The 25442-nt window shown below is 43.5% G+C and overlaps 2 protein-coding genes across 3 annotated transcripts in view; both read left to right on the forward strand.

Annotated features, from left to right (window-relative positions):
- Positions 1-8085, forward strand: part of SLAIN2 (SLAIN motif family member 2) — a 41196-nt gene extending 33111 nt beyond the window's left edge. For both annotated transcript variants that reach the window (XM_054064800.1, XM_054064801.1), the window contains 2 exons: positions 4019-4337; positions 5837-8085. In XM_054064800.1, the coding sequence (XP_053920775.1) occupies positions 4019-4337; positions 5837-5903 (386 nt within the window). In that variant the 3' untranslated portion in view covers positions 5904-8085. The remainder of the gene's footprint in view (positions 1-4018; positions 4338-5836) is intronic.
- A 14794-nt stretch (positions 8086-22879) lies between these two features.
- On the forward strand, positions 22880-25431 carry SLC10A4 (solute carrier family 10 member 4). Its single transcript, XM_054064802.1, has 3 exons — positions 22880-23358; positions 23567-23777; positions 24512-25431. The coding sequence occupies exons 1-3, from the start codon at positions 23000-23002 to the stop codon at positions 25025-25027; spliced, it is 1086 nt and encodes a 361-aa protein (XP_053920777.1). The 5' UTR covers positions 22880-22999; the 3' UTR covers positions 25028-25431.
- The last annotated feature ends 11 nt before the right edge of the window (positions 25432-25442 follow it).

A 25442-nucleotide genomic window follows, 5' to 3' on the forward strand; every position in this document is an offset into this window, starting at 1 on the left:
TAAATATATTGAGTCTCTAATCCAATTAGGCAAGTTTTAACTGATTTTTTAATTCATTCTGGCATCTTTGTATGTAACACTGCCTCCATTTCACTACTAAGATGAAAAATTTTGGTTTTAAGCATAGTTGGTCCTGTTGTGTTTTACAGTCTGGAAGATCTTCTTTTACAGATCATATTTCACTTGAGACCAGTTCATAAGCTCTGTATATGCCAGATACCTTTAAGGATTGTCAGAGTCCTTTGTGCAGATGGTGAGGGTTGCGGGCAGAACGTATGCAGTTCTCACAGTGGTTTAACAACATTAACTCCTTTGCGTCAGCTTCCAGAAAGTTTTAGCACAGTATAATGACTTTGAAACAGATTCACATGGTTTAACAATCTCTAACTCTACATAGTATTTCATACCAAATAGAGAAAAGTTTTCTTAATTTTCTTCTCTGGCATAAGACCACCATCTCAGTTCCTCTGTAAAGCATTCTGTGCTGTCTTTCCAGTTGGCCATGCCTTCACTTTCATCTGGGTGTCTGGAACATTTACTAAGTCCATGGCCTAGTCTGGAGTTGTGGAAACGTACAGAAAATTAACTTCTCTTTGAATTTATATTATTTGTTAAATTTTATTAAACCTTAGGGAATGAGGACGCCTGCATGTTGCATCACCAGTTACATATTGCAGTTCATAGTTGCTGTCATTCTTCATTGCAAATGAGGACCCAACATGCCTTTTTCAGTTATTTGATATTTTATAGTCCTTGATGTGTTGATTTTCTTGCTTCTGATCTGAGATTCTTGGGAGTATAGAAGCATTATGCAGGAATGAAACAAGACTTATGTTTCAAAGAATAAAGAACTATGAACAGGAATTGGTTTTAGTTTCTTTAGTGGTCATTACGTAGCTTGATACCTTTCACACACAAACATTGTTTTGGGTTTTTTTCACCATTTTGTGTAAAATGGTTCACAATACATTCAGATATCTACCTCTTTACCTCACTGTAACAGATTTTTTAAGGCTTATACAGCAGTCCAGTATCAGTCAGATCACAGAATCATTGAATGGTTTGGGTCAGTAGTCCAAGCCCCCCACAGTGAGCAGGGACAACTCAATCAGATTGCTCAGGGCCTCATCCACCCTGACCTTGAATGTCTCCAAGGATGGGGCATCTGCTGTCTCTATGGCCAACCTGTTCCACTGTTTGACCACTTTCATCATAAAAATCTTCTTCCTTATACCTAGTCTGAATCTACCTTCTTTTAGTTTAAAACCATCAATCCTTGTCTTATTGCAACAGACTCTGCTAGAAAGTCTCTCTCCACCCTTCTTGTAAGCCCCCTTTAAGTATTGAAAGGCTGCAACAGGGTCTTCCTGGAACCTTCTCTTCTCCAGGCTGACCAACCCCAACTCTCTTCAGACCTTTTTCTCAGGAGAGGTGTTCCATCCCTCTGATCATTTTTGTGGCTTGCTGGACCCACTCCAACAGGTCCATGTCTTTCTTCTACTGAGATCATGGAACAGTTTATTGATTCCCATTGTTTTACCTCATCTGTTTTTTTGTATCAGTTTGAATCATGATGATGGTTGTGATTTAACAACTGTATCAGAATTGATACTGGTTTCAAGTTGCTGTGCAGCAGCTGGCCTTGAGGTGCAGGCTATGCAAGGCTGTAGTTTCTCAACATCCTGCTTTGCCAGCTGAGGATCTCCTGCTTCCTGCCCACAATCCAGGACACAATCCAAAGAAGGTGGGAAGTCTAAATGTTGTGACTGCACCGTGGCATTTCTTTTTGTTGTTGACAGATCTTATAATTGTAGTTTCTTCCAGTGTTTTGTTCCTAAGGTGATGGAGTTGTGTACAGTTGTTAAGCACTGCCCTTACATATTCGTATGTTTTTATTAAGCATGGATCAGCTCAATACTGAGCTGATACAACTATCAAATACAATTATCCAATAGTCTTTGACTAAGGCAGTACCTCATTCTTTGTGATCCTGTCTTACAAATAGGCCAGACTTGAGTTTTATTAAATATCTAAAAGTGATCTAAGACAAAATTCCTTATATGTAGAGCAGAGTTATTAGGCAGTTTGCCAGAGATTACATCATGTGGACTGCTTTGGAGATCACACCACACTGGAAGACAATTCACTCCTTTATGTACAAGAATGAATACAGCTCTCAGCAATGTCTGCAACACTCTGCTGACAGGAAATGTTTTATGAATTGACAGCTCAAGTTGGAAGTGTGGTAAAATGTGGTCAACAGAAGACTGGAGAATGGAGAGGACTTCATTTACTGGATGCTTACTTTCACTGGGAATGTGACAAACTTCCTTCAGTTACAACTCTTCATTGCTTATATTCTGTACCTAAAAACCTTTTCCGTGTTGTGCTTATACAAGGCCCAAAGCTGTATCCAGGTTTCTATACTCTGGCATTGCCCTGTTGATCAGTCGCTAACATGATGCTGTATTTGTGTTCCACGTGAGTGTTGTAATGAGAAGTTTAGTGATGAAAGCTCCTTATGTTTACCCTGTAGGAGCACTTGGAAATTCTGCAGATTTGACTGCACCATTGTTACAGGCAATATTGCATTTTAAAAACATAGTATGTAATATGCCTTAGTCCTAGAAGCAGTTCGCTGCACTTCTTGTCCATTCATTCTGCTTTAAATGCTTTCCTTAATCCATCTTCTGACTTGATGCCAAGGTTTTTATTTTTATTTTTATTTTAAGGGGTTTTATTTATTCTCCTCACTACTTACGAACTGTCATGTATCGTTGACATCTCTGCCACCTTTCTTGTCAGCTTTTCCCATGAGAGGCTTTATGCTGTTCTTGATATTGCTGTTAGTGGAAAGGCACTTTTGGATAATGCAGAAAGGACTCAAACCCAATTCACATCTGTAATGAGGCACATATTAATCTTCTGAGACATCCTACATAAGAAATGGCATGTACAACACCTGTCAAAGAGGACACAACTTTGCTGTCTATGTAAAAGTTTGTTTAGAGGAGGAAAGAACAATTCATGCGTATTCACTAACCATAAATGTGATTTTCTTTTACTTTCCTGACTGATTTGATTGTCCTGAGGTGACTGTTACTGACCCACTCTAATTAGTTTGAAAAGCTGCTGAAATTCCATTAAGTATTAACATGATGGATTAGTTTAAGTTTTCTGCTTAGTGATAAGTTATGCATAATTCGAAAATAATTCTCATATTTTGAAGAATTTTGTTTAAGGTTTGGCATTATCAAAGAACTGCTGAATATTCTGGCTAATTAACATTTCTCAGAAAGGACTTGATGAAGACCTTGCATACAAACTCAGCTACAAAGTGCTTGAATACAAATATTAGTTATACTGATAATTTAGCTAATGTTTGTAACAAGGGGAAGGCTATAAATTGCTGTAGTTGTCTGGTTTAATTTTCATAGGAGCACCTTCATCTCTTTGGCATTGGGGGTTGGCTGACCCCATCCTTTTTTCCCCATCAGCCAATAAATCTGGGACATGACCATTAGGTCAATTCTAATTCAAAGGATTTGTTTAAGATAACAGCATAAAAGAAATGCTAAGATGCTCTGTACTCAGAATTTCGTCGCTAAAGGATACTGTATACCTTGAATCTATTTAAAGACTGTATCACACTAGAATATTTTTCAACACCTTCTTTCAGGGATGGGAATTAGGTTCACATGTTTCTGAAGCAGTTACATTTCTTCTCAACAAATATGTTGTCTTTGTTTCTTTTGACTTGGCTGATGTAACTGTTAGAGCCTTACTAGTATGACTTACAAATCCAGGTAAATATTTGTAATAAGCAAATGGGGCATTAGAGTTATCAAAAACATAAGACAAAGAGGACATCTGAATTCCTGTTTCTCATTGCTGCTTGATTGGCTGTCTTCCATTATACATTCCATATCTGAATTTTGACATAAAGTAATTTTCTGGTTTTAATTTCAGTTATATTGTAAATTAAGCTTGAAAGTAACTTGTGTATTTTATTTTCCAGTACCTTCTTCAAGTAAATTCCGCTCACCTGCAGCCCCATCTCCTCTAGCTCTCCGACAACCATTGAAAGCATTTAGTAACCATGGACCCAGTTCTGTTGCTTCTCCAGAAGCCACACAGCTAATACACAGTAGTTCTTCACCGGGGCCTCTTGCAGCCCAGAGTTCAGGCTTGCCAAGCCCTGCCAGCAGTATTAACAGCACTACGCTTACCAGACCAGCAGGGACAGCAGGGATGAGGAGTGGTTTGCCCAGACCCAGTGCCCCTTCTACAGGGGGCATCCCAGTGCCTCGTAGCAAACTTGCACAGCCTGTTCGCAGGTGAGTATGTGATAGGCAGTATTAGTTGGAAGTTCAATGAATTTTATAGATTGTGTATTTGTGCTGCTCCTTCCTGCAACTCTTATCTTGATCTTAAGGCCTTCAGAGCAGAAATTGAGATCTGCACATGAACTGCTTGCCTAAATTGGCAAAATGGTTTTGAAGCAAAGCTGAGAAAAAAGGGTTCTTGAATTAGCGAGTGAAGGTCAAGGAGTGAAAGTGAAATGAATAAAGAGAGATACTGAACTAAGTAAATAAAGTGTCTTAGTCTGGTCTGAAAAGCTTTATGAATTTGTCTGCATGTAGTAAAAAGCTACCAAAATATAACTGGCAAAAGAGAGTTAATTTGTACTAACTGAGTGACACATTCTGAAGTCAGAACAATTTTCCTCCTGTGGTTCATAAGTGAAATAATGGTACCACAGTGGAACAATTTTTCTCCTTGGGCAGCTAGAAACTTTTAGGAACAAAGACACATGAGAACAGAGGATGCATCCATAGCATTTGCTAAATTTTACATAAAAATCAATACGGTTAACCCACACAACAAAGCAGAATTTTAGCTTAACCATAACCTCTGTGCTAGCACCCAGCTGTAGAAGTTGCTTAATGTCAGAGTGTTTTGGAAAACAACCACAAGAGAGACCAAGTATTAACTGGGGAAGTCTACATGGACAGTTTGTCTTCAGGAGAATCAGTGATGCATAACTTGTGCTCTTAATGCCGCACTAGTGTGAATTTTCACTGAAGGTGTCAAGTGAATACCCCCTGATGTAACGAAGCAATCATCCCTGAGAAGTATTAAGAATCTCCTTAAACACAAAGGATAAACAGTTGGTCTCCAATACTGTAAAAAAGATGAAGCAGCCATAAACAGCAAAGTGGGATGATGACTGTCACAGTATTGACTGTTTTGCAGTTTGAGTCTGCACTGTCAGCAGTATGAAACTTCATGCAATAAAAAGCAGTTGGTTTTGACAGGAAGTTCTTAATAGTAGTAAAGTGTGGTTGTCCATGTCACAACTTGTATTCTAGAAAATTTTTTCACTTATTAAACTTTTACTGCTATTTTTCTTGAAAGTTTACATACATAACGCAGTATCTGTATACAATGCAATAATTAAGTATCTGTGAATGTCAAGATTTTGATATAAGCAAAATGTAGTACTGTAAACAAGGATTTCCCTACTTACACATCACTGAATAGAATGGCTTAGTTTTAGGTAGCAGCAGATTAAGTTTGTATTCTCATAGAGTGTAAGAGTAAAAAGTTTCTGTCTATTCATGCAGATGTTTTTCTGACAGCGTAGTTGCCAAGATACAACACACAGAACCTGAAACTTAAAATACCTGGGGGTTAATCTTAAAAGAACTGTATTGCAGAGAAGTAAATGAAGTGTATATTTCAATTACTCACAAATTGTTTACATTGTTATGTATTGTAGATGGAGACTTCGACAGTTATGTATGAAACTGAAAAATATCTTGTTTTGTTTTAGATCATTACCCGCTCCCAAAACCTATGGCAACGTGAAAGATGAGAGTTGGAAAGATGGCTGCTACTGACCTGCAAAACTTAATGCAGAGTTCCAGTGCTCATGGATGCTTCCTCACCGGGCTAAAAGACAGCTTGATTATACAAACTGTTCAGATGTGACTTTTGGGATTTGTAAAAATTCCAGATCTTTCTCTGTCTCTAATTAGCACAAACTGGCAGAGAATATAAAGCAGCACTTTAATGACATCTAACATCAGATGTTTGGTGGTCATACAATCACTTCTACGTTAAGTTGCTATCAGTTCTGGGTTTTTTTTCTTATTTGCTGAAGATGTATCAATATGAGCATTTATGACAGTGGCCAATGTCTGGGCAAAAACCTAACGAATGCCAAAGAAATACCCATCTTGAAAAACAGGAAGTGTAACAGTCAACTTCCATTGTCCAAAACTTCATTTTCAGCCTGTTGTAATTCAGCAGAAAGATTGGTGAATTTGTGCTATTGAAACAAGACTGCATTGATCAGAGTTAATATTCTGATTGCAGACTGCTACAGTGCTAGCAAAACCTTGCTTTTAACAATTGTGTGATTCTCATTGGGGAAAGTGGTACGCACATCATTCAGAAAGAATCAAGAATTACTCTGGAGGTTTAGGCAGAACAATAAGTAGTAGCCATGGCTTTTTTTAACATTAAAGGTTTGAATGTAGCAGACACATACAAATGCAATAGTATAGATTACATCTTTCCTATGTTGATTTATCAGCTTTACATGCTCTTATATGTTTGATTGCCAAAAGGGCTTAGTATCAGTTATACAATCTTTCTAACCTTAAAGTTCCTGGCTCAGGAAAGATGGCCTTTGCTATTGTAGCCACATTTTTAACACATGGCTTGCTATTTGGGGAAAACTTTTTTTATAGCAGGTTTCCTTAAAAAGGAAAGAGCAAGTAGTAACGTTAATCTGTTCTAATACCATACCACTATGCTTGCAGCCTGGAGCAACTGTAAATGCTGATAGTTAAAGAGAAGGAAACACAACTATGCACTTGTAACATAAAAATTTTAAGGTAATGAGTTGACTCTTGATGCCAAATGATATTCATTTAGGTGATGTTCCATGGTATGAGGGAGTTTTCTGTATCCTATTTTTTTACTTTCATCCATTTCTTAAATTGGTTTATTTTAAATTGTAAATATTTTTACAGAAGATATTTCCCATGTAAGTGTGTTTAAATATGTACCTTGCCTTACATATGTGTATCTTACATTACTGGTAACAGAGTATGAAACCTGCTATGTCTGTTTACAAGCTATGAAATTCCTCTGGTGGCTCTGATTATTCTAACATGTTTTGCTGAGAGCAATTCATTCTTATAATATAAAAGATATCATGCAGACATTTGTAAGTAAAATTATATTGTGGGGGACTAGTTATATGGAAAGGATTTTGTTTGAAGCTTTTTCAGTATATTGGATGTACAGTTGATGAAGTAAGAGAATGTGAATGGTTTATCCTTTGTGCATTGACTGATGAACACTACAACTTGGATTGGATGGTAGGTAGCCTTCAACCCCTTTAGTATCTGAATTTTGAACTGCTGGTGTATTTTAACACCCACCACTAAGAGGATAACTAACCCTGAAATTCTAGCACTTGAATTTTAGGCCATCATTAACATATTCCTGGATGAAAAGCCATGCAATACTACTTGACTTGGAAAAAGCCAAATAGGAAGGAGTGGAGACTAATTTGCAGCTCTGATTGTTCAGCCTTTGGGTGGATAAATGATTTGACACTGTAGACCAATATCTGTGCTGACACTTTGAAGTCAGGGTATCAAAGATACTGTAATTCAGAAATATTTCAGCAGGGGTAAAGAAACTACCTGGCACCAATAGACCAGTACATACGAGTAATCTAGCTTTGTGTCATTCACTGGCACAGATAATGGGTGTCAGTTAGTATCTCATGTCACTATTGAGCAGAAGAGAGAACTAGATCAAATGCACATACTCTCAGTAAAGCCTGAATATCAACATTTCAGCATTTAACAAAACAATGCTGCAGACAGTCTTCATAAAAAAGTGGATTTTAATTGGTGAATTTCACAAAACATTTGATCGACTTTTAAATCAAAAGTCAGTTTAGATGATGATAATGGGGGGCTTGTCGTGGCTGCATCACATGTGTGTATGTTTCCTTAAGTTAAGTAATTCATCACTTGAATAAGTCCTCCCCCTAAAATACAGTGAATGACTTCCTGAAAAGACAACCTGTCTGTTTACTAGAAAGCCTTTGTGCATTACCAGTTTACTGATATCAGGAAATATTGGGGCTCTGTGTTTAGAGATTTACTGCAGAAGTGTGGAAATACAGATTTGATAAACTAGTGCCTATGATTTACTTAACTTATGTTTGATAGAATAGTAAAGGTTTTATGAATGTGGATTACTTTTTGTGCCAACAGCTCGGAATTGTTGTATGTGTGTAGGCAGAAGGACTTGTTCTGCTTCCAAAGTTATTTAATTTTTTTTGTGTTTGAATGTTTTTGTAAGTGTTAAAAGTGTAAAAAAAAATAAAATATTCTTACCACAAAATACTTCCCGTATCATTTTTATAACAAAATGTTTCTTTAATATTTTTAGAAATTTAGAGGGTATTGTTTCAGGGCTTTTGTTGTTGGTTGGATTATTCTTCAAGAACCATATTCACTTTTCCAGAAGTTACCACCATCAGCTTCTGCCCCTGGAATTCATGAGCTGAGTGCAATGCTGTATTTGGGTGAAATCTATGATTTCATCGACAGACTCAGGGCTGTGTTGTGCCTCTGCTCTGGAAGGACGATGCATAATTCAGTTATGTGAAAAACTATATTCTGAATTATCATCTAGAGTTGTTTATTTGTACAAGTCTAAATACACAACCTGTGTTTCATTTTTACAGGATTTGTGCTTGCTTCACACCACCACAAAACACATTTTTCATTTTGAAAATTCTGGAATTTATGCAGAAAACTGAGCAGTGTGAAAGCGCATCTAGTAAGAAGAAGACTTCTTTGAATTGTTACGTACATGTTTTATCTAGCCCATATATGAATGCCTCTATCTTTTGGCTCACATGCACACAAGAAGTCTGCTTTGAACTTGCTGATTTTCTCTAATCTCCATTTTGCTACAAAACAACGTATCCGATAGTCATGTGAATGCCATTTTTTTTCTTATCTTGGTATTAATAAAGTTAAGCTAGGTTTACTTTTATTTGGTGGCCATTTAATATTAAGTCTGTTTAACAAATTTAACCAGTGAGACTTGCTATTAATTTTTATCCCAGCATAGACTCCTTTTTTTGTAATTAAGACAGTAGATTAAAATACTTCCTCCTAGTTAGCTGACTTACTTGTGTAGAGCTGGCTTCACACCTGCTGCTTCTAAAATGTGGTTCACCCTCCCTTCATCACTTTTTAGTTCAGCAGTCAAGCACCATTTGCCCCAAACCCCTTCAGGAAAAGTAGAGCAGTGTCAAAACCACAAGCAATTAACAGCCTTTGACGCTTCTCTTTTAGTAGGTTTCTGTAACATACTCTTCTATAATAAACTATTGTTTATAATTGGCATCATCATATTGTGCGGCTCAAGACAGAAAATATTGTTTCTACCATTTTTTTATGTTGAGTGAAGGTATAACAGCTCCTTGGGTTTGGGGATAGAAGTGCTAGGGCGTTTTATTTGATAATGTGCTAACTTTGGAGTCTGATTGCAGTGATGGAGAAAAATAGGTGATGAACATGTAAGGAGGCAGCAGGTTGAAGTTGCCTATGCTGCTGAAGTCTTGAGGTAGTTGCAGAGCATGCCCTTTCAATCATTTAAAACCAAACTTTTAATACAAATATTTCTGAGAAACAAATAATGACAGCAGTATGTCTTCTGCCTTTTTTTTGAGCAGTCAGAACAGCAATAAACTTACTTCATTTCTACTTTTCAAGTAAAACCGGTGTGACATGAGGTTGCTTTGACTTGAAACAAAAAAAAAAACACCTACTCTCAACTTGTGTATTCTCTAGTAGGAGGCTGACACCTACAGGCAGTCTGTCTGTGGTCTTGTTCTGAGAAGATGAAGCTGAGATTCAGGCGCTCTCTGGAGTATCCATGCTGGAATACACATCTTCACAGTAAGGAAGATGCTCTCTGCTTGAAGACTTGAAGAACTGAAAGGAGCAGATTCCATTAGACTCATTCTCCGCGAGGTTGTTTTATAATGGTGTTTTCAGCTCTGGTATGTCATGCAGTTGTATTGTGCATGACAGTCCTACTTAAACTAAATGATAAACTCGGTTGCAACTGCCTTAAGCACTGAAAAGACACAAAACATAACTGTACTCATAAAACTAATGTGCAGATCTTCATCAGGAATTAAAGGAACAGGTAGCTAAAATGATTCCTTCCCAGCAAACTGGTTTCTCAGCTCAGTGCATCATCCACACCTGTTACAAACAGTGATTTACAGAAAAAAAATAATAATTATCTTTGAAGGGTGGAAGAGCTGAGACTCTCTAGATACTGTGGCACTCACAAAACTGGCCTGTATCTTTCAGAAGGCCAAGACTAAACTACATCTACTGTAATAAGTGGAACTCCTGTCATCGACATAAACATAGGTAATTATATGTAACTCTATTTTCTTTTAATATTTTACAAAGGTAAAGTCTAAAAGAATGCCTTGTGATGTCTCTCCCCCAGTGCGTTCAGCCCTCCTTGATGCTTTTCAAAGTTAAAGCTCACTTTTGTTGTCAGCTACAGCAAGTGAGATTCAAAATATAAGCGTCTTAGGTATTATGGTTGTGTGTCTTACTGAGAAGGGGACTGTGCAGTCCACCCCAGTGTTATACTCAACTTTCAGTCATCCTGCACAACATGTAGAATACAAACTAAATTCTATTCTTTTCCATTATCTTTGCCATGATTTTCTTGAGAATGTAGCCAAAAATCACAACTTTTCACAGCCCTGCTAACAGGCTGTTTAATCTAGTGCAGACAACTTGGTCTGCTCTTAGGCAGGGTACTGGCCTCCTCGCAGCCCCTGCCAGCACATCAATCCAAGAAGCCTGACATCAGCTACCTCCATGTTCCACCAACAACACAGCTGTGAGAAGAACCAGGTGAACACCTGCCACCCTGGCCAGCTCAACTCAAAAGCCCGTTTGGGAGATCCTTCATGTAATATATTTTTTAAGCTTCCTTAGAACTATGTCTATTGATAAAACTGACATCAACGGAATTCTCATGTGAATGATAGTTCATTTCTGAAAACACCAGCATTTCTTAGGCTGACATAGCTATTTTCTTGCTAAACATATTTGGTGAAATTAGTGAAATATTACACTTCTGTTAGTTTCTACATGTTTGCTTTCTTGTGTTCAGGCATTCACAGAGCAATTCAAGTAGTTTCCTGCTGTAAGGAGCGTTAATGTCTTCAAAATCATTAAAGTGGTCCATGTTTGGGCTTGGAGGCTTTTGACATGAAAACGTCATATATAGTAATGGAAAGATTAATAATGACATGTGTGTCCCCTGTTGTTCACCTCCTCCGTCCTGCCCAAGAAAAAAAAAACGTACTTACGGGAGTAGGTCAGCAATGACGTAACTTCGGACTGTGCATGGCCTCAGCTCCTTAAAGCCACATAGGTGAAGAAATATGTGGGTTGTGACATGCTGGTGGTGGGAATGTAGTCAGGGGAATGGGTACGCTAGGCTTTCCCCAGCCTCTTGCTCTTCCCAAGGATCTCACCTGGCCAGGGCCAGAGGGCTCCTGAGCTGGCCTCGGTGCCACCTGCTTTAACCCCAGAGCCACTGCACTCACAGTAACACCTAGCAGTCTCCTATATTTGTCTCAATGCACTCTTCCCAAGTTGTCTGCTTCCCTTCAGATATTACTGTCAAATGAATCTACAGATCTTGTTACAAAAGCTTAGTTATCTGACTGACTCTTATTCACCTCCTCTTTGTTCAGCAGAGTTAATACTGCCATATCATTTCACAGCTGCTGCTGCTCCTTTGGAGCTTCAGATGGGTGCTGAAATGCTGATGGGAGAGAGTGATGCTGGACCAGCCTCTGGATAACGAGGAGCTTGGTTTGCACCCTGTTCAGGACTGAGGGTAAGGCCAGCTGTGTTGCTGGCTGATTGCACCTGGTAAGTGACGAGTTAAAGAAGTACTACATAATCATTCTTCTTCAAGCAGAACTGTTTATCTTAATGAAGATCAGCAGGACAGGAGCATCTCATGGCATCCTAAATATATCCTCATCACTCTTCTCCTTCAGAAATGAAATGTTATTGAAGCAAATGTTACCGTTTTGCCTTGGCCTCTCAAAGAAATTGGGAGGAAGGGAGGGATATCAGGCAAGTCCTCCCCTCTTCATGCTCTGCCTCATGTCTCAACCTCTACTTTCTCAGCTTTGTGGTTATCCACTTACCCTACATTTTCACTCACCCAAACACTGAGCCCAGAGCAAGGTTGTGTTGTTTCTGTTCATCCCCCCCCCAGGGCTAATGCAGACACATAAAAACACTGTCAATGCTGCTTCAACTGCCTTGTCGTCAAAGGGCTTACAAAACCCTTGTCCTGGTTCTCATCCTTTAAAAGCCATGCCTGGATGTTGGAGACAGCACCGTGGTGTTACCACCATCACTCAGCCCCAGGAAAGCAGCACAGAGCAGCCCCCTCCTCCGTGCTCAGCCTTGCTGGCAGGGACTGGCATCCCCTGCGCGACACAACAGTCCTGCCCGCACACACAGCACAGGCAGAAAGGTCACACTCTTGGGCACAGCTGTTACCCCGAAACTCCCTGCAGAGGGTGCAGCACTGTTCTACTCGTGGTGGCCACTGCTAGCATGCTGCACCGCTCCTCCCATACTGCTGGTGCAAAGCCAGTGCTGTTGTTTCAACGCACACAACCCTCCTGAATACCTGTAGGATCTGGAAAAAAAAAAATTTCATTATGGTGCAAGACTGGCCTACAGGAGATGTTAAGCCAGTTCCCTGCTCTGCCACACACTTTTGATGATGCCTCATTTATTTTGTTGGGGCTCATTTCATCATCACTGAAATAAGCACCAGTCTTCATAACTCATGTGCTGGAAGCAAGGAGCAGGTGTGCTGCTATTTAGAGAAAGGTTCGGCCAGTCAGTTTGTATCTCGTCTGATATAGTGGGGTAACTCAAGAACCGAAATTTGGTTGACCTCAGTTTATGAGCCCAAATGCCAGGGAGCAGATAATGTCTATTGTAAATGTCAGAGTCAAGGGATTTTTCTTTTCCTTTTAAAAAAAATCAGCAAAGATTTAGTCACTGTATTTATGCTGCCATTCACACAGGCTCAGCTCTACTGAGTGTGAGTGGTATTGCCCACATACTAAAATATGCTGGGTGAATATTAAAAGGGTCTTTGGTAAAGGTGTGGGTCTGGTAAAGAACCTAAGCCCAGCTCAGCCCTCTTCTTCAGAAGTAAAGCAGTTTTCGGTAACACAAGGTCCGGCTAAGGGCTGGCAAATTCAGGCTAATTTCTCTCGTGCAGAGCACAGAGATTTAATCTGTACCTGGTAGGCTTCTCATCTTTACAATTTATCCCTATATGAAAATTTGCCTGGAGCAGTGCAATGCAGTCCTCTGCAGGCACTTGCACCCCTCCAGGCATCAGTGCCTGCCTTCCTGCCCAATGGCCCACTGTCAGTAGAAGAAATGAAAAACTCATTTTCCCAAAACACCCTAAAACCTACTGCTCATGACTTACTACTGCAAAGGAGGCTCTACTGATTTCTAACCGTCATTTTCACACTTTGACAGAGGTCAATGTCAGCTTAGGGCTCCTTTCCCTGGGCTGAGTGTATCACTGGTAGAACTGCAGTACAAAACATATGTTTTCTCATTACGGGCCCAAACCATACACCATCTGCAGGGCTTCGGCTCAGCCCGCCTCTCTCGCTCCTCACCCAAACCATTATTCTGTGCTGCCCCCTCCAAAAAAAGTCCTTCAAGTTTTTTTCTTTAGCAGATTCTCTCCATTATTGTGTTCCCACTGTGTCACATAGACACTGCTTCAGCTCTGGGGCAACAGTAGTGACAGCAAACTGATGCCACTACTACTCTGCAACAGCGGGGACAGGCCAGTCTCCTTTGCTGCTGAGCCTGGCTTCTCAAAGCTTCCAGATTTGGGCGGCTGATCCAAAAACTCCACTGGGAAGAGCTCAGCTGTGACTTGCATTTTCACCAGTGGAATTTGCATTTGGTATATTAGTGCTCAGTACATTGGTTGCCCAATTCCTCTTACTGTTTGTTATGTTCTTAAAACAGAATTTTTGGTTACTTAAGGTCTTTCTAAAATATGCCCCTTAGTTCTCAGATAATATCTTTCATTATCTAGCAAAGGTTGAGATCATTGCCAAAAAAATTTCTTGAATTTGAAAAGGACCAGGATGCTAACAGTGAGTGCTGGCGTGCTGCGGGGACAGGGAGCAGCCATGAGCTGTGAGGCAGCCTCCTCACCCAAAGGGACAAAAGCGCTTGGATGTCTTTGCTGTGCCACTGAATCAAAGGATTTAAAGAAGTCTTTGCAGTGAAATCCCCATCCTTGCTTATTGCTACTTGCTGAAGGAAAGCAGCAAGATGTCCTCGCTGCAGCACCTCTCTGGGAGCAGAATTCCTACGTCTGTACAGACTGAAGGTGGCTGTTTATGGCACATTCTATGGAGGGTTTCAGCAACACCACACAAATACATCAAGAAATTACAAGTGAAAACTGATTTTGTGGATGTTCAGTAGCTCTAGAAACACAGAATTATTTTTTGTGATCAAAATGTCACACTGTACACGCTTATGGGAGAAAATTATGGTCCCTTGTCTGGAGAGGTTTGGGCAGGGTATTTTTCAGGAGGGACTTTCCTCCTGGGGCTGGGATTACTGCACAGTACTGCACACAGTTGGTGCAACCAGTGAACACTGGTGCCTTTTGTACCTCTTCAGGCAACTACTCTTACAGTCCCAGGTTGCATCAACTTCAGCAGCAAGACTGTCCTTCTGATAATTATTCAGCAGTTAAGCTACCCATGTATATATGGATAAAATATATGTTTTGAATATTTTCTTTAGAAATTATAAGTTTAAAAAAGTGTTTATGCAATAAATGTTATCTATTTAATACAATAAAATAAATTTAATGGTATTTCTAATCTTTTGCTTTCTGATATGATCACAGGCTGAGCAGAGGTAAGGAGCTGTTAAGGTGACCATTTTGCACGTGTTTATTCTGATCTTTATTCTATCTTTCACCCTGAAATAAACAGCTAACAGCTTTTTATTCCTTCCTTCAACTATCCAATCCTAAACTGGTCTCTCCAAAGCTCACTAGCTGGCAGGCAGTGCACAAGATACTGCCAGCTTAATAAAATTTACAAGCGGTTCAGGCCACAGATTTCAGTTCTGGGTGGTGAACCCCTCCTGATGCTTCCAGCTTGGCCAGATCCCCCTGATTCCTGATGTGCTGCCAGCAGCTACGACTGCCAGCTCAGCTATACTACAAAGAGACATGAAGTTTTACCAGTATGGTGGTGGGTGTCACAGTGGAGGACAAAGAGCGTTTGGGCAAGGTAACAGAGAACCAAGTAACCAGAGGCCCAGAGGAGCTTGGTGGCATCACCTGCTCTCACCACACTGCCCATACGTGAAGTGAGCAGCTGCAGTTTGCCTTACCATGGAGACTTCTGCCCAAACTCTCCTGGGAGATGGCCACTGCCTCCCCAGGCTAGCCAGCCTCCAGCATCCTTGTTTTTATTTGTCCCATCAATATCTACTCTGAATCTCTCTTAGAGCAGCTTAAACCCATTGTCTCTCTGTAGACTTGTGGGGTTATTTTCCAAAGCTACTTTTGTTTATTTCCTTCTCTCCGATTGCTTATGCCCTAAAGCAGGTCAACATACCTCCCAGGCTGGGCATCTGTAGCTCCTGTTGGAAGTAAAGATGGCAGAAATGCTTAAAAATGTTTTATTTCCTGAAAGACATGAATTCAGACAAATTAAACTACTCCCAAATTTGTGACAGACTTAACATTTTAAAAAATTAACGTAAAAAATAATAAAAAAAATTGCTCCATTTCATTTAAAAGCACAAAGGTGAAGGAAATAAAATAACTTGTTGACTAAGACATTCACGCTTTCATCTTCCTGGCATATCAACAGATATACAGAACCCAGGGTATGTTTTCCTCAGCTGCAGTGACATGCAAGTTCTACTGATACCATAGGTTCCAAGTTCAGAAGATTCTGTAGGTTATTCAAAAATGTCCTACGTTATCACCATTTTAAAAGCACATATAACAGTGTGTCAAGGCTATTTTCATGATATTAATATACAACATTATCCAAGCCAAGTATTAACAGATTCTTATTATGTTTGAGATTTATTTCTTCCCCCTTGTCAGAGATCTCTTTGCAGGCAGCTTGAGATTTAATTTAGGTAATAGTGCACCTCTTTTGAAGGTCTCACTTGTTCATTGATCAGTGTTACTGATAGTCATTTTTATTATTCAGTAAAAATTTGGCAGCAGAACAAGAAGTATTTTTTTTCTAAGTTTGTACAGTTTTCGACACAGAACAAGCATCTTTGATGCAGCAATACAAATGACACCTGAGTGCAAAGAATTTTTTTACATGACCAGAGATTGACAATTGATGCTATTACCTTTTCTCTTTCTCATGGGATTCACGATTAACATCCATTTTAATATGAAAAAATCTTTGGCAGGAGAGAGATTTAATTAATCTTTAAGGTGTCTTTGTTCCAATTAAATGAATACTCTATAAAGCAAACGTTGGTGTAGGCATTAATAAATCTACTTCTGTAATTTGTGACAGGTCAGCTGCTCTGTGGGACTATACAGTCTTGGTGTCATTTTATCTGACCCGGCACTTTTTTGCAAAACCCCAGCAATAGATTTTACAGCCCCAAACCCATATTTGTGTGATCTACCTCCATGTTACCTCCCTTGATTTATGTCCCTAATGCTGAACAGGTTTCTGTACAGGAAATTAAGATAGGGCTGGGAGCCTCAATGAAAGCCAATAAATGTGGATGGATCTGGGCTTGCAACTGCAGATGCATCCTAACACCTCATCACTTACCAGGCTGTGCACATCCCATTTTACTGTGCTCTCTGGCCTTGATGACACCAGTGTCCCCTCATAGTCGTCAGAGTCCGCCTGCACCTCCCCCAGCTCCCAAAGGTACCGAATGGGCTGCTTGTGGCACTCGCAGGGAGGTAAATCACCGCTGCAATGTTGAAGATAGATTGTCTGTAAAGTGCGAATAAGACCATTTGTCTGCAAGAGCCCATGCAAAGCAAGACCTACACCTGCAGTGAAGCATACTATTTCACTTTTAAAGCTGAGTCCAGTGCCTTCAGAGGCAGCCTCATCTCCTGTCCCTGCTTGGATGGACAGGATGCTAATTTTGGCTCTTCTGGACTAAGGCATGCATTAGTCATCAAGTCATTTATTTTATTAAAGCTTTGCATCTTAATCCTGATAATACTCCAACTACAGAAAAAGATCAAATGGCAACAAAAGGGAACAGCATCTGATGCAGAATTATTTCTTATTTGAATTTGGATAAAGGTATCTCACATAAAAGCATTTAATTGTTCAAAGGAAAAAAAAATGCTGTTAGTAATTGCTTTAGAGTGGTAGGGGCAAAACTGCCTCAACAAATGACTGTCAGCAATCCATTTACAAAATTATTCCTCACCAGTCCCCTGATTCTGTCTCCTCTCATGGACCAGAAGCCTTTTACTAATGGGATGGTTGGCAAAAGATCTGTTCATCTCACTTTTAAAAGGCAGATCACACAGCCTTGAACATATATTTCTATTTATGAATTATTGGTACATTGCAGCCTGAGTTGTGGTGCCTTTAATTGTTAACGGTCTTCACACATCTTAAAAATAAACATGGGAGAACACCAAGTATAACGTGAGGGATTTGTTATAATTTCTGCCCTTGACTGCCAACCCAGAGCTTCAGTGAAAGGATCCATCCCCAACTGCTCTGAGAGACTAAACAGATAGCAGGGACACAAAGGAGTCAGCGCAGCCAAGTAATGAGGGTTAAGCTGCTTCTCTCCCACACCACTTCAATTTAATAAAATCTCAGAGGCTGTAAGTTGCACAGCACTGCTCCCAAGGGAGGTGTCAGCTCAGAGTATACGTATATATATATTTTGAAACAGGCATAATTGGGAAGAGGAATCAAAGGGAGAATGGGACCAGACTCCCATGAATGGAGAAATCACAAAGGCAGCATGAAAGAGGAGAGGCAGATGCAGCGGAGCAGAGGAGGGAGGAGAAAGAGAGTGCCTGGATGCCTTTACCACCTGAGCCAAGAGGAAGGGAAGGAAGATTCAGTCGGGATCCTGCCTGTAGAGCAGACAACAGGGACACAGCGATGACTACCATCAAGAAGGGGAGTAAAGAACATCTAAACTTCCCCACCCTGAAATTCAAACCCTGGTTTTGGTCAAGGCTGCTGGCCACGGAATAAAAGATGTTGATTATATAGGACATTTACCAAGCAGGATTGAGCTACAGAGCTGTGCTAAGGACAGGACAGAGGGGAGTTTAAGAAAGCTTGGGACAAGTTATGACGGGGCTGTGATGGGGCCAGGTGTCACGTTGAAGAGCAGTAGAGAAGCCTGGGAGGGAGGAAAGGTTTGTCCTGGCCCCTCTGCACTACAGACAGCTGTGGAAGCAATGAACTAACAAGATACCAGTAGCTCTTGTGTGCTCTCCACCTCTGTGGTCCAGCTTAACTCTGCCTTTTTTTTTTTTCTAACCAGGATAAACAAGCAAAATCACCAGTATTTCTGCATAGTTTATGTTCCATTTCCTACCTCTCCTAAGTCACAAAATTAACTGCTCTGGATCTAAGTTACAAATAAGGATGGGCACATATATTTCACAGATTTTACCACAAATTTACCCTAAAGTGTATGTAGGATACACCTTAAGGATTATTTTAATCCAAGAAAACGACAACAAAGACAACTTTTTTTTTCCCCACGGAAAATCATGCCTGTTGTATTAAGTCTGAAATTTCATTTTTATTTCTATCCTTAACCTAGGTGCATAGCAAGCAAAGTAAAAAAACAGTGATTTTATGCCCCATGAAAATCAGGAAGTACTCCTGCTAGGTCTCACCTGAACATCACTTTGCCAGCAGTATTTTGTCCCAGCCTCTTCAGTAGCACCACCGCTTAAAGGTGCTGTCCAAAAGTTTTCCATCCTCCAGGACTGTCCTCCAGAGGCCTCGCTTCCTCTGCAATCATCCAGCACAGCTCCACAAATCAGCCTGCATGGACATGCAGAAAGACAAAGCATTATTTATGGGTGGGTGACGCCATCCCACAGCAGCTGAACTCCGCCGCTTCCCACAGACCTGGGCACAGCACGTAAGGAGTCCGGGCGGGAGGAGCGGGGAGCTCAGCACAGCAGTAGTACTCTGTTCTCCCCCCATTTCCACTCCTTAATATATTCTGGAGAGCAAGCTGAAATGAGAAGAGCAACAAAAGAGGGGGTGCCTGCTATTTGCTTTCTCACTCCACCCCATCATCCTGCCTTTATATACTGCTTGTAAGTGCAGTACACATGCACCTCAAGTGCAACACGGTCGGCATTTAGACTTTCAGGTCCAAGACTGGGATTTATCCATAACCTGCTTGGGATTGGCAAACCAACCCTTCCTGCCTGAGGCTTCTGAGCACATGGAGCAGTGGGCTGCAGGCACCAAACCTCCTCTTGTCCCAAATTCAGCACAGCACAAGGCACCCACAGTGACCTCCTTTGGGAATACCTAAGGGGCTTCCTTGCACATACACAATGATTGCAATCTCCTAATAATACTGGGCTATGGCAGATGCTTTTAGTGTCTGGCAGGAGACGAAAATGATTCGAACATCTCCACACAACGTGCTGCCACAGTCGCTAGCTGAGCAAAGAGCAAGGTCGCTTTGCTCATTTCTTACAACACCGTCAAAATTCCTTACAAGTCCATCCTCTATTTTTCACCTTTGTTTCCAGTTAAATAAAGGGAAGGCACAAAAACTCTTGTAATAAAAAAGCAAACAAAATGTCTCGTGTTTGAAGAACTTCTGCTACTCCAGTCAGGCTCATAGAGTGGGTGCTCTCCCATGGAAATCAAACCTCTCCTAAGAATAATGTAAGGAAATATTATTTATAATATTAATTATTTATAATAGTAATATAATTTCTCTTTCACTCATTTTTCAGTAGAAGGACTAATGAGGACTAATTTGAGAATTACATGTGATCAGATTTATTTGCCAAGTAGTTTTACACTAAAATAGTCAGTTTTTGTTTCCAGTAAGGGTAGGCAGTATGCTTTCTCCTACCCTCCACAAGAGAAAATAGAGGAGTTAGCCATTGATTTAGAAACACCGTGGTGTGCGCTACGTGTGAGCGGCTGCCTTGCAGCCAGATGCTGCAAAACTACTTAGCATCCTTCCAGACTGTACATTAACGATGACATATCAGGAAAGCCTGCAGCGAGTTAAAGAGACAAGAACCATGCTCAGTGGTGGATACAACATACGTTCACTCTATCCATTGTATCTGAAAATATGCTGAGTGCCACTCAGGGTGATGGATGGACGATTAGTGAAGCCCATCAGCTGGGTCCAGACTTGGTTTTCCCTGAAGTCAGCAGCACTGCTTTTATTTAAACCAAGAGTTAAGTTTGAATTTCAATTGATAAATTTTAAGGAAAAAATACCAAGAAGTCCTGCTTTGTTATGATGCATTTATGACACTTTCCCATTAGAAATGACATAGTCCGGTGTCATTATAAACTCCAGTTGGAGTTTATAATGGGAAAGTGTCATAAAGAGACTGGGTAGGCTCTGAAACAGGACGCATCTGCTTCACTGTACCTGGGTTTATTGAACTCCTCCTATAACTGCCTGTATGAAACATGCCATACGTTATGACACAAAAATATCTTCCCATGACCAGCCCTGCTCCAGAGGGGAGTCTGGAGAGTGATATCTGGAGATAAAACAGGAGGCCTGGCCTGTGCAGTTTACACCTACTCGATAAGCAGCTGCTTCGGTGCTCTGCCCAACTGACACAGCCTGTGCTTGCCCACGGTGATCCCGGCTTAGTCCTGCTGCAGGGAAACCACACGGGCATTACTTAAAAACCATGGAGGGTACAATGAGCAAATGACCTGCATGTGGGGAAGCCAAATATTGGATATGTGAAGAATGCATAAGATATAGCAGTGGTAAGACTAAGAAGCACAATGAATACACTGTAAGCACTTTTCTGCATACAGAAAGACAATCAGACCTGTACTCCCCTAGCCTAGCAGCACACAGAGACCAAAAATATAAATGAACTAAAGCAATCTCGATCCTATTTGGTTGTTCTGCTCCACTGATTCATCTTCCCTGTGGTTTCCTTAGGCTAATGACAAGGATATAAACACAGGCAGAACAATATTAAACTTGGCATCATTTTGGCAAAGTTGCTGTACCTGGAATTTTGACTCTAGGTACTACTTGTACACTTTGTGTTGCCTGTCCCCCAAGGAAGAATTAAAGGTTTAACAAGCAAATAGCGCTCTGTTGTTCGTGTTTTTTTTCTCTTGGGTCATCAATAATTTCTGTTTGACTCCTAGGACAGCCTAAAATTTTACCCAAATAAACATTTGAGAAGCTTTCTCTCTGAGAAGGCGGCTCCGGTAAGCTCCTTAAATTTGGTGCATCCCCCTCTGAGCTGCGACCTGAGCCGCTCTATGCAGAGCGGAGCAGACCAGCAGGTTCAGTGCCGAGGCCAAGGAGCATTCCCTGAGGGTGCTGTGTTGAGCCAGCTACTCCCACCCAGGAGCAGTGATGTGAAGCGATGCCTGCAAGCCCTCTGAATCCTCTAGGTGGAAGAAGAAAAGACAGTTATGCCTCTGACACACGGCTAGGAGCGGTGCCAAGCACACAGAGCAGGAGTCATCAACGTCCATCCTGCCCTTGGAGGCTGCCCTCCTCTCTCAGGAGCTCCTGTGCTTTTGACCACAGCTTGGTGTCCCACTTTGCTCTTCAAGGAAGAGGGTGACACACAATGAAAAGTAGGAAAAATGTAAATGTTGTAAGCAGAGTTTTATGACTGACAACACTATCATCACCCTTGGATGTGACTTTTGGGCAGTGGACCACATTCCTTATCCTGGTTTGTGTGCCTACGAGTTTGTTCGCTCCCTCCATCTGCACTGACTGCCCTGTACAAGCTCACAACCCTCTGGGACGCCCCGACAGACAGCAGCGCCTCCTCGACCTCCTGGAAGGGCTTTAAATCCTTCCTCACCTGCTTGCGCAGCCTTTATGGAATCATAGAATCATAGAGTCACCAGGTTGGAAAAGACGTCTTGGATCACCGAGTCCAACCATTCCTATCTGCCACTAAACCATGATCCTGAGCACCTCGTCTACCCGTCTTTTAGATACCTCCAGGGACTGGGACTCACCCACCTCACTGGGCAGCCTCTGCCAGTGCCCGATGACCCTTTCTGCGAGAATTTTTTTCCTGATATCCAGTCTCACCCTCCTCTGGTGTAGCTTGAGGCCATTCCCCCTTGTCCTGTCCCCTGTCACTTGGGAGAAGAGCCCAGCTCCCTCCTCTCCACAACCTCCTTTCAGGTAGCTGTAGAGAGCAACAAGGTCTCCCCTCAGCCTCCTTCACGAGGGCAAATCAGGCGGCGGGGGTGAAGGAGTGCGGCCGTCCCTCGGCAGAGCAGTACCGGTGCCACACACACCTCCCCCCCCCCCCCCCGGGTGCCCCCGCGGCGCCTTTTCCCTTCAGGGAAATGCGATGCCCCGTTAACCCCCTCACCTCGCGGCCCCTCCCTGGCAAAGCGGGGCCCCTCGGGGCCGCGGGCGGCTCGGGGGCGGTGGGCAGGAGCTCCCCCCGCGGGGCCGTCGGGGCGGCACCGACACCGCCCACGCCGGGGCGGGGGACGCGGGGCGCGGGCGGTGATGCGCTCGGCGGCTCGGCTGGCGGCGCGGTGCCCCGGGGCTCGGCGGGGAGCCGGCGGCTCCCGGTGCCCGCGCGGCCCATGGGCGGCTCCGAGCAGCCCCCGGCGGGGAGCGGCGGCCCCGAGGGCGGCGAGCTCGGGGACCGCTCGCTCAGCCGCGGTCTGAGCGTGCTGGTGGGGCTGGCGCTGTGCGTGACCATGCTGGGGCTGGGCTGCGCCGTGCAGCTGGGGCAGCTGGGGCAGCAGCTGCGGCGGCCCGTGGGGCTGCTGCTGGCGCTGCTGGGGCAGTTCGTGGCCATGCCGCTGCTGGCCTTCCTCCTCGCCCTCATCTTCGCCCTGGACGAGGTGGCGGCCGTGGCCGTGCTGCTGTGCGGCTGCTGCCCCGGGGGCAACCTCTCCAACCTCATGTCGGTGCTCGTCGACGGGGACATGAACCTCAGGTAGGCGCCCCGCTCTCCCCCCCGCGCCGGGACCGGAGCCGCCAGCGCTGCCCTCCTGCCGCTCCCGTGGCTCTGGCAGCCTTCCCTCCTGCCTTTCCCTAAGGACCCGCGGCGGGGAGGGGGCTCCAGCCGCGTGGGGCGTCCTGGGCGCCACGGAGCCGCTTCCCCCGGGCGGTGACCCGGTGCCTCTCCGCTTCCCCCGCCGCAGCATCATCATGACGGCGTCCTCCACGCTGCTGGCGCTGTTCCTGATGCCCCTGTGCCTCTGGGTGTACAGCCGCCACTGGATCAACACTGCGCTGGTGCAGCTGCTGCCCCTGGGGGCGGTGAGCCTGACCCTGGGCAGCACCCTGCTGCCCATCGGCCTCGGGGTGCTCATCCGCTACCGGCATCCCCGCGCCGCAGACCTCCTGGTGAAGGTGAGCACCGCGGGGGACGCGGGCGGCCGCGCTGGGGGTGCCCGGGATGGGGATGCCTGGGGATGGGGATGCCCGGGGACGGGGGTGCTTGGGGATGGGGGTGCTTGGGGACAGGGCGGGAGTGTGGGTGCATATCCCCGTGCATCACCTCGTGTCCATGTCTGGTGGCAGTGACCTTTCTGGTCCCTCCGAACCGATGGCAGCTTCGCGCAGGCATATTCCACTACTTCGGTGAAATATCAAAATTTACAGTCCTGAAGTAAAACGGTGGGTAGAGACAGAAAGCAAAGGGAAGGGCGTGTTAATCCCCCAGCACAGGGAAAGGAGGGCAGTGGGGCGCTGCGCCCCGCCAGGCACCCCCAGCCCTGGAGCAGAGGCATTCCCTGGCATTCTGCTTGCTCCCCATTCCCGCTGCACGCAGGGCTAGCAAAACCAACCTGCAAGCATGGCAACACTTCCTTAAAACACGCAAACAAATTAGCTTAATTATGAAAGGAAAAGTGAGGCACAAGCCCTGGTTCTCTAGTTACCCAAGCAAGTCACCCCAAAATAAAATGACAAAGGGTGATCTCAGTCCCTTCCTTTCCTGGGATACAATCAAACACCAAAGTCTTGTATTGGGAGCAAAGCCAGGAAGGGCAGCACAATCATGTTTTGCAGTTTAGACTCTGTCAAGCCTCTACCTGCTATGCTTATCAGCCCCCCATGTTGTTTATCAATGTCTCTGTTGCCAGATTTCCCTGTGGTCCCTCTTGGTGACTCTGGTGATCCTGTTCATCCTGACTGGGACCATGCTGGGCCCAGATCTATTGGCACATATTCCTGCGTCTGTCTATGCCATCGCAGTGCTGATGCCTCTGGCGGGGTACGCCTTGGGATACGGCTTAGCCACAGTCTTTAAAATGCCCCCGCACTGCAGGAGAACAGTGTCTTTGGAAACAGGGTGCCAAAACGTCCAGCTCTGCACCGCCATCCTAAAACTCACCTTTCCTCCGGATCTCATAGGAAGCATGTACATGTTTCCCTTGCTTTACGCCCTTTTTCAGTCGGCAGAAGCAGGACTGTTTGTACTGGTATACAAGATGTATGGGAGAGATGGCTACAAACCAGATACGCTCGGTGAAGAGGAAGACACAGATATTTCCTACAAGAAGCTGAAGGAAGAGGAGGTGGCCGATACTTCATACGGCACGGTGACCGCAGAGGAGCACAACTCCATCCAGTTGGAGCCGACACAGACGGCACTGTGAGGGAGATGAGGAGGTGACAGGCGGGGACGTGTGATGTATGTTGTGCTTGCAGCCAGGCTGGGGCCGTGCTCACGCTGCCCGGCCTCCATCGTTTCTCCAGCCGCTCCCATTGTACCAGGTGATGTGTGTTTAGTACCGTGACCGCTGTATTTCCTCAAAAACACTTAGGCAAATAAATAACAAAGGAAAAAAGTATCACTGTGATGCGAACAGCCATACGTCTTGAGGCAAGGAGGCTCCTGCCCGCCCGAGCGCGGCAGGAACGCGTTGGAGGAAGGAGCCCGGCAGGGCTGCGGCCACAGGATCCGCGCCGGGACGGGCGAACGCGTGTATCCCCGTGCCTCCCACCCGCTGTACCAGTGTCGTGCTCGTTGTTCTCACCGCAAATACATGGCGAAGCTGAACCAAACCCGTA

The sequence above is a fragment of the Cuculus canorus genome, chromosome 4 (genome assembly GCF_017976375.1).
Source record: "Cuculus canorus isolate bCucCan1 chromosome 4, bCucCan1.pri, whole genome shotgun sequence".
In the NCBI taxonomy this organism is placed as follows: Eukaryota; Metazoa; Chordata; class Aves; order Cuculiformes; family Cuculidae; genus Cuculus; species Cuculus canorus.

Bases quoted from the DNA above. Each gene is read 5' to 3' on its own strand.
- SLC10A4 (XM_054064802.1), top strand. From the start codon at position 23,000: ATGGGCGGCTCCGAGCAGCCCCCGGCGGGGAGCGGCGGCCCCGAGGGC. The intron at 23,359-23,566 runs GTAGGCGCCCCG...CCCCCGCCGCAG, and splicing joins GACGGGGACATGAACCTCAG to CATCATCATGACGGCGTCCT. The intron at 23,778-24,511 runs GTGAGCACCGCG...CTCTGTTGCCAG, and splicing joins CCGCAGACCTCCTGGTGAAG to ATTTCCCTGTGGTCCCTCTT.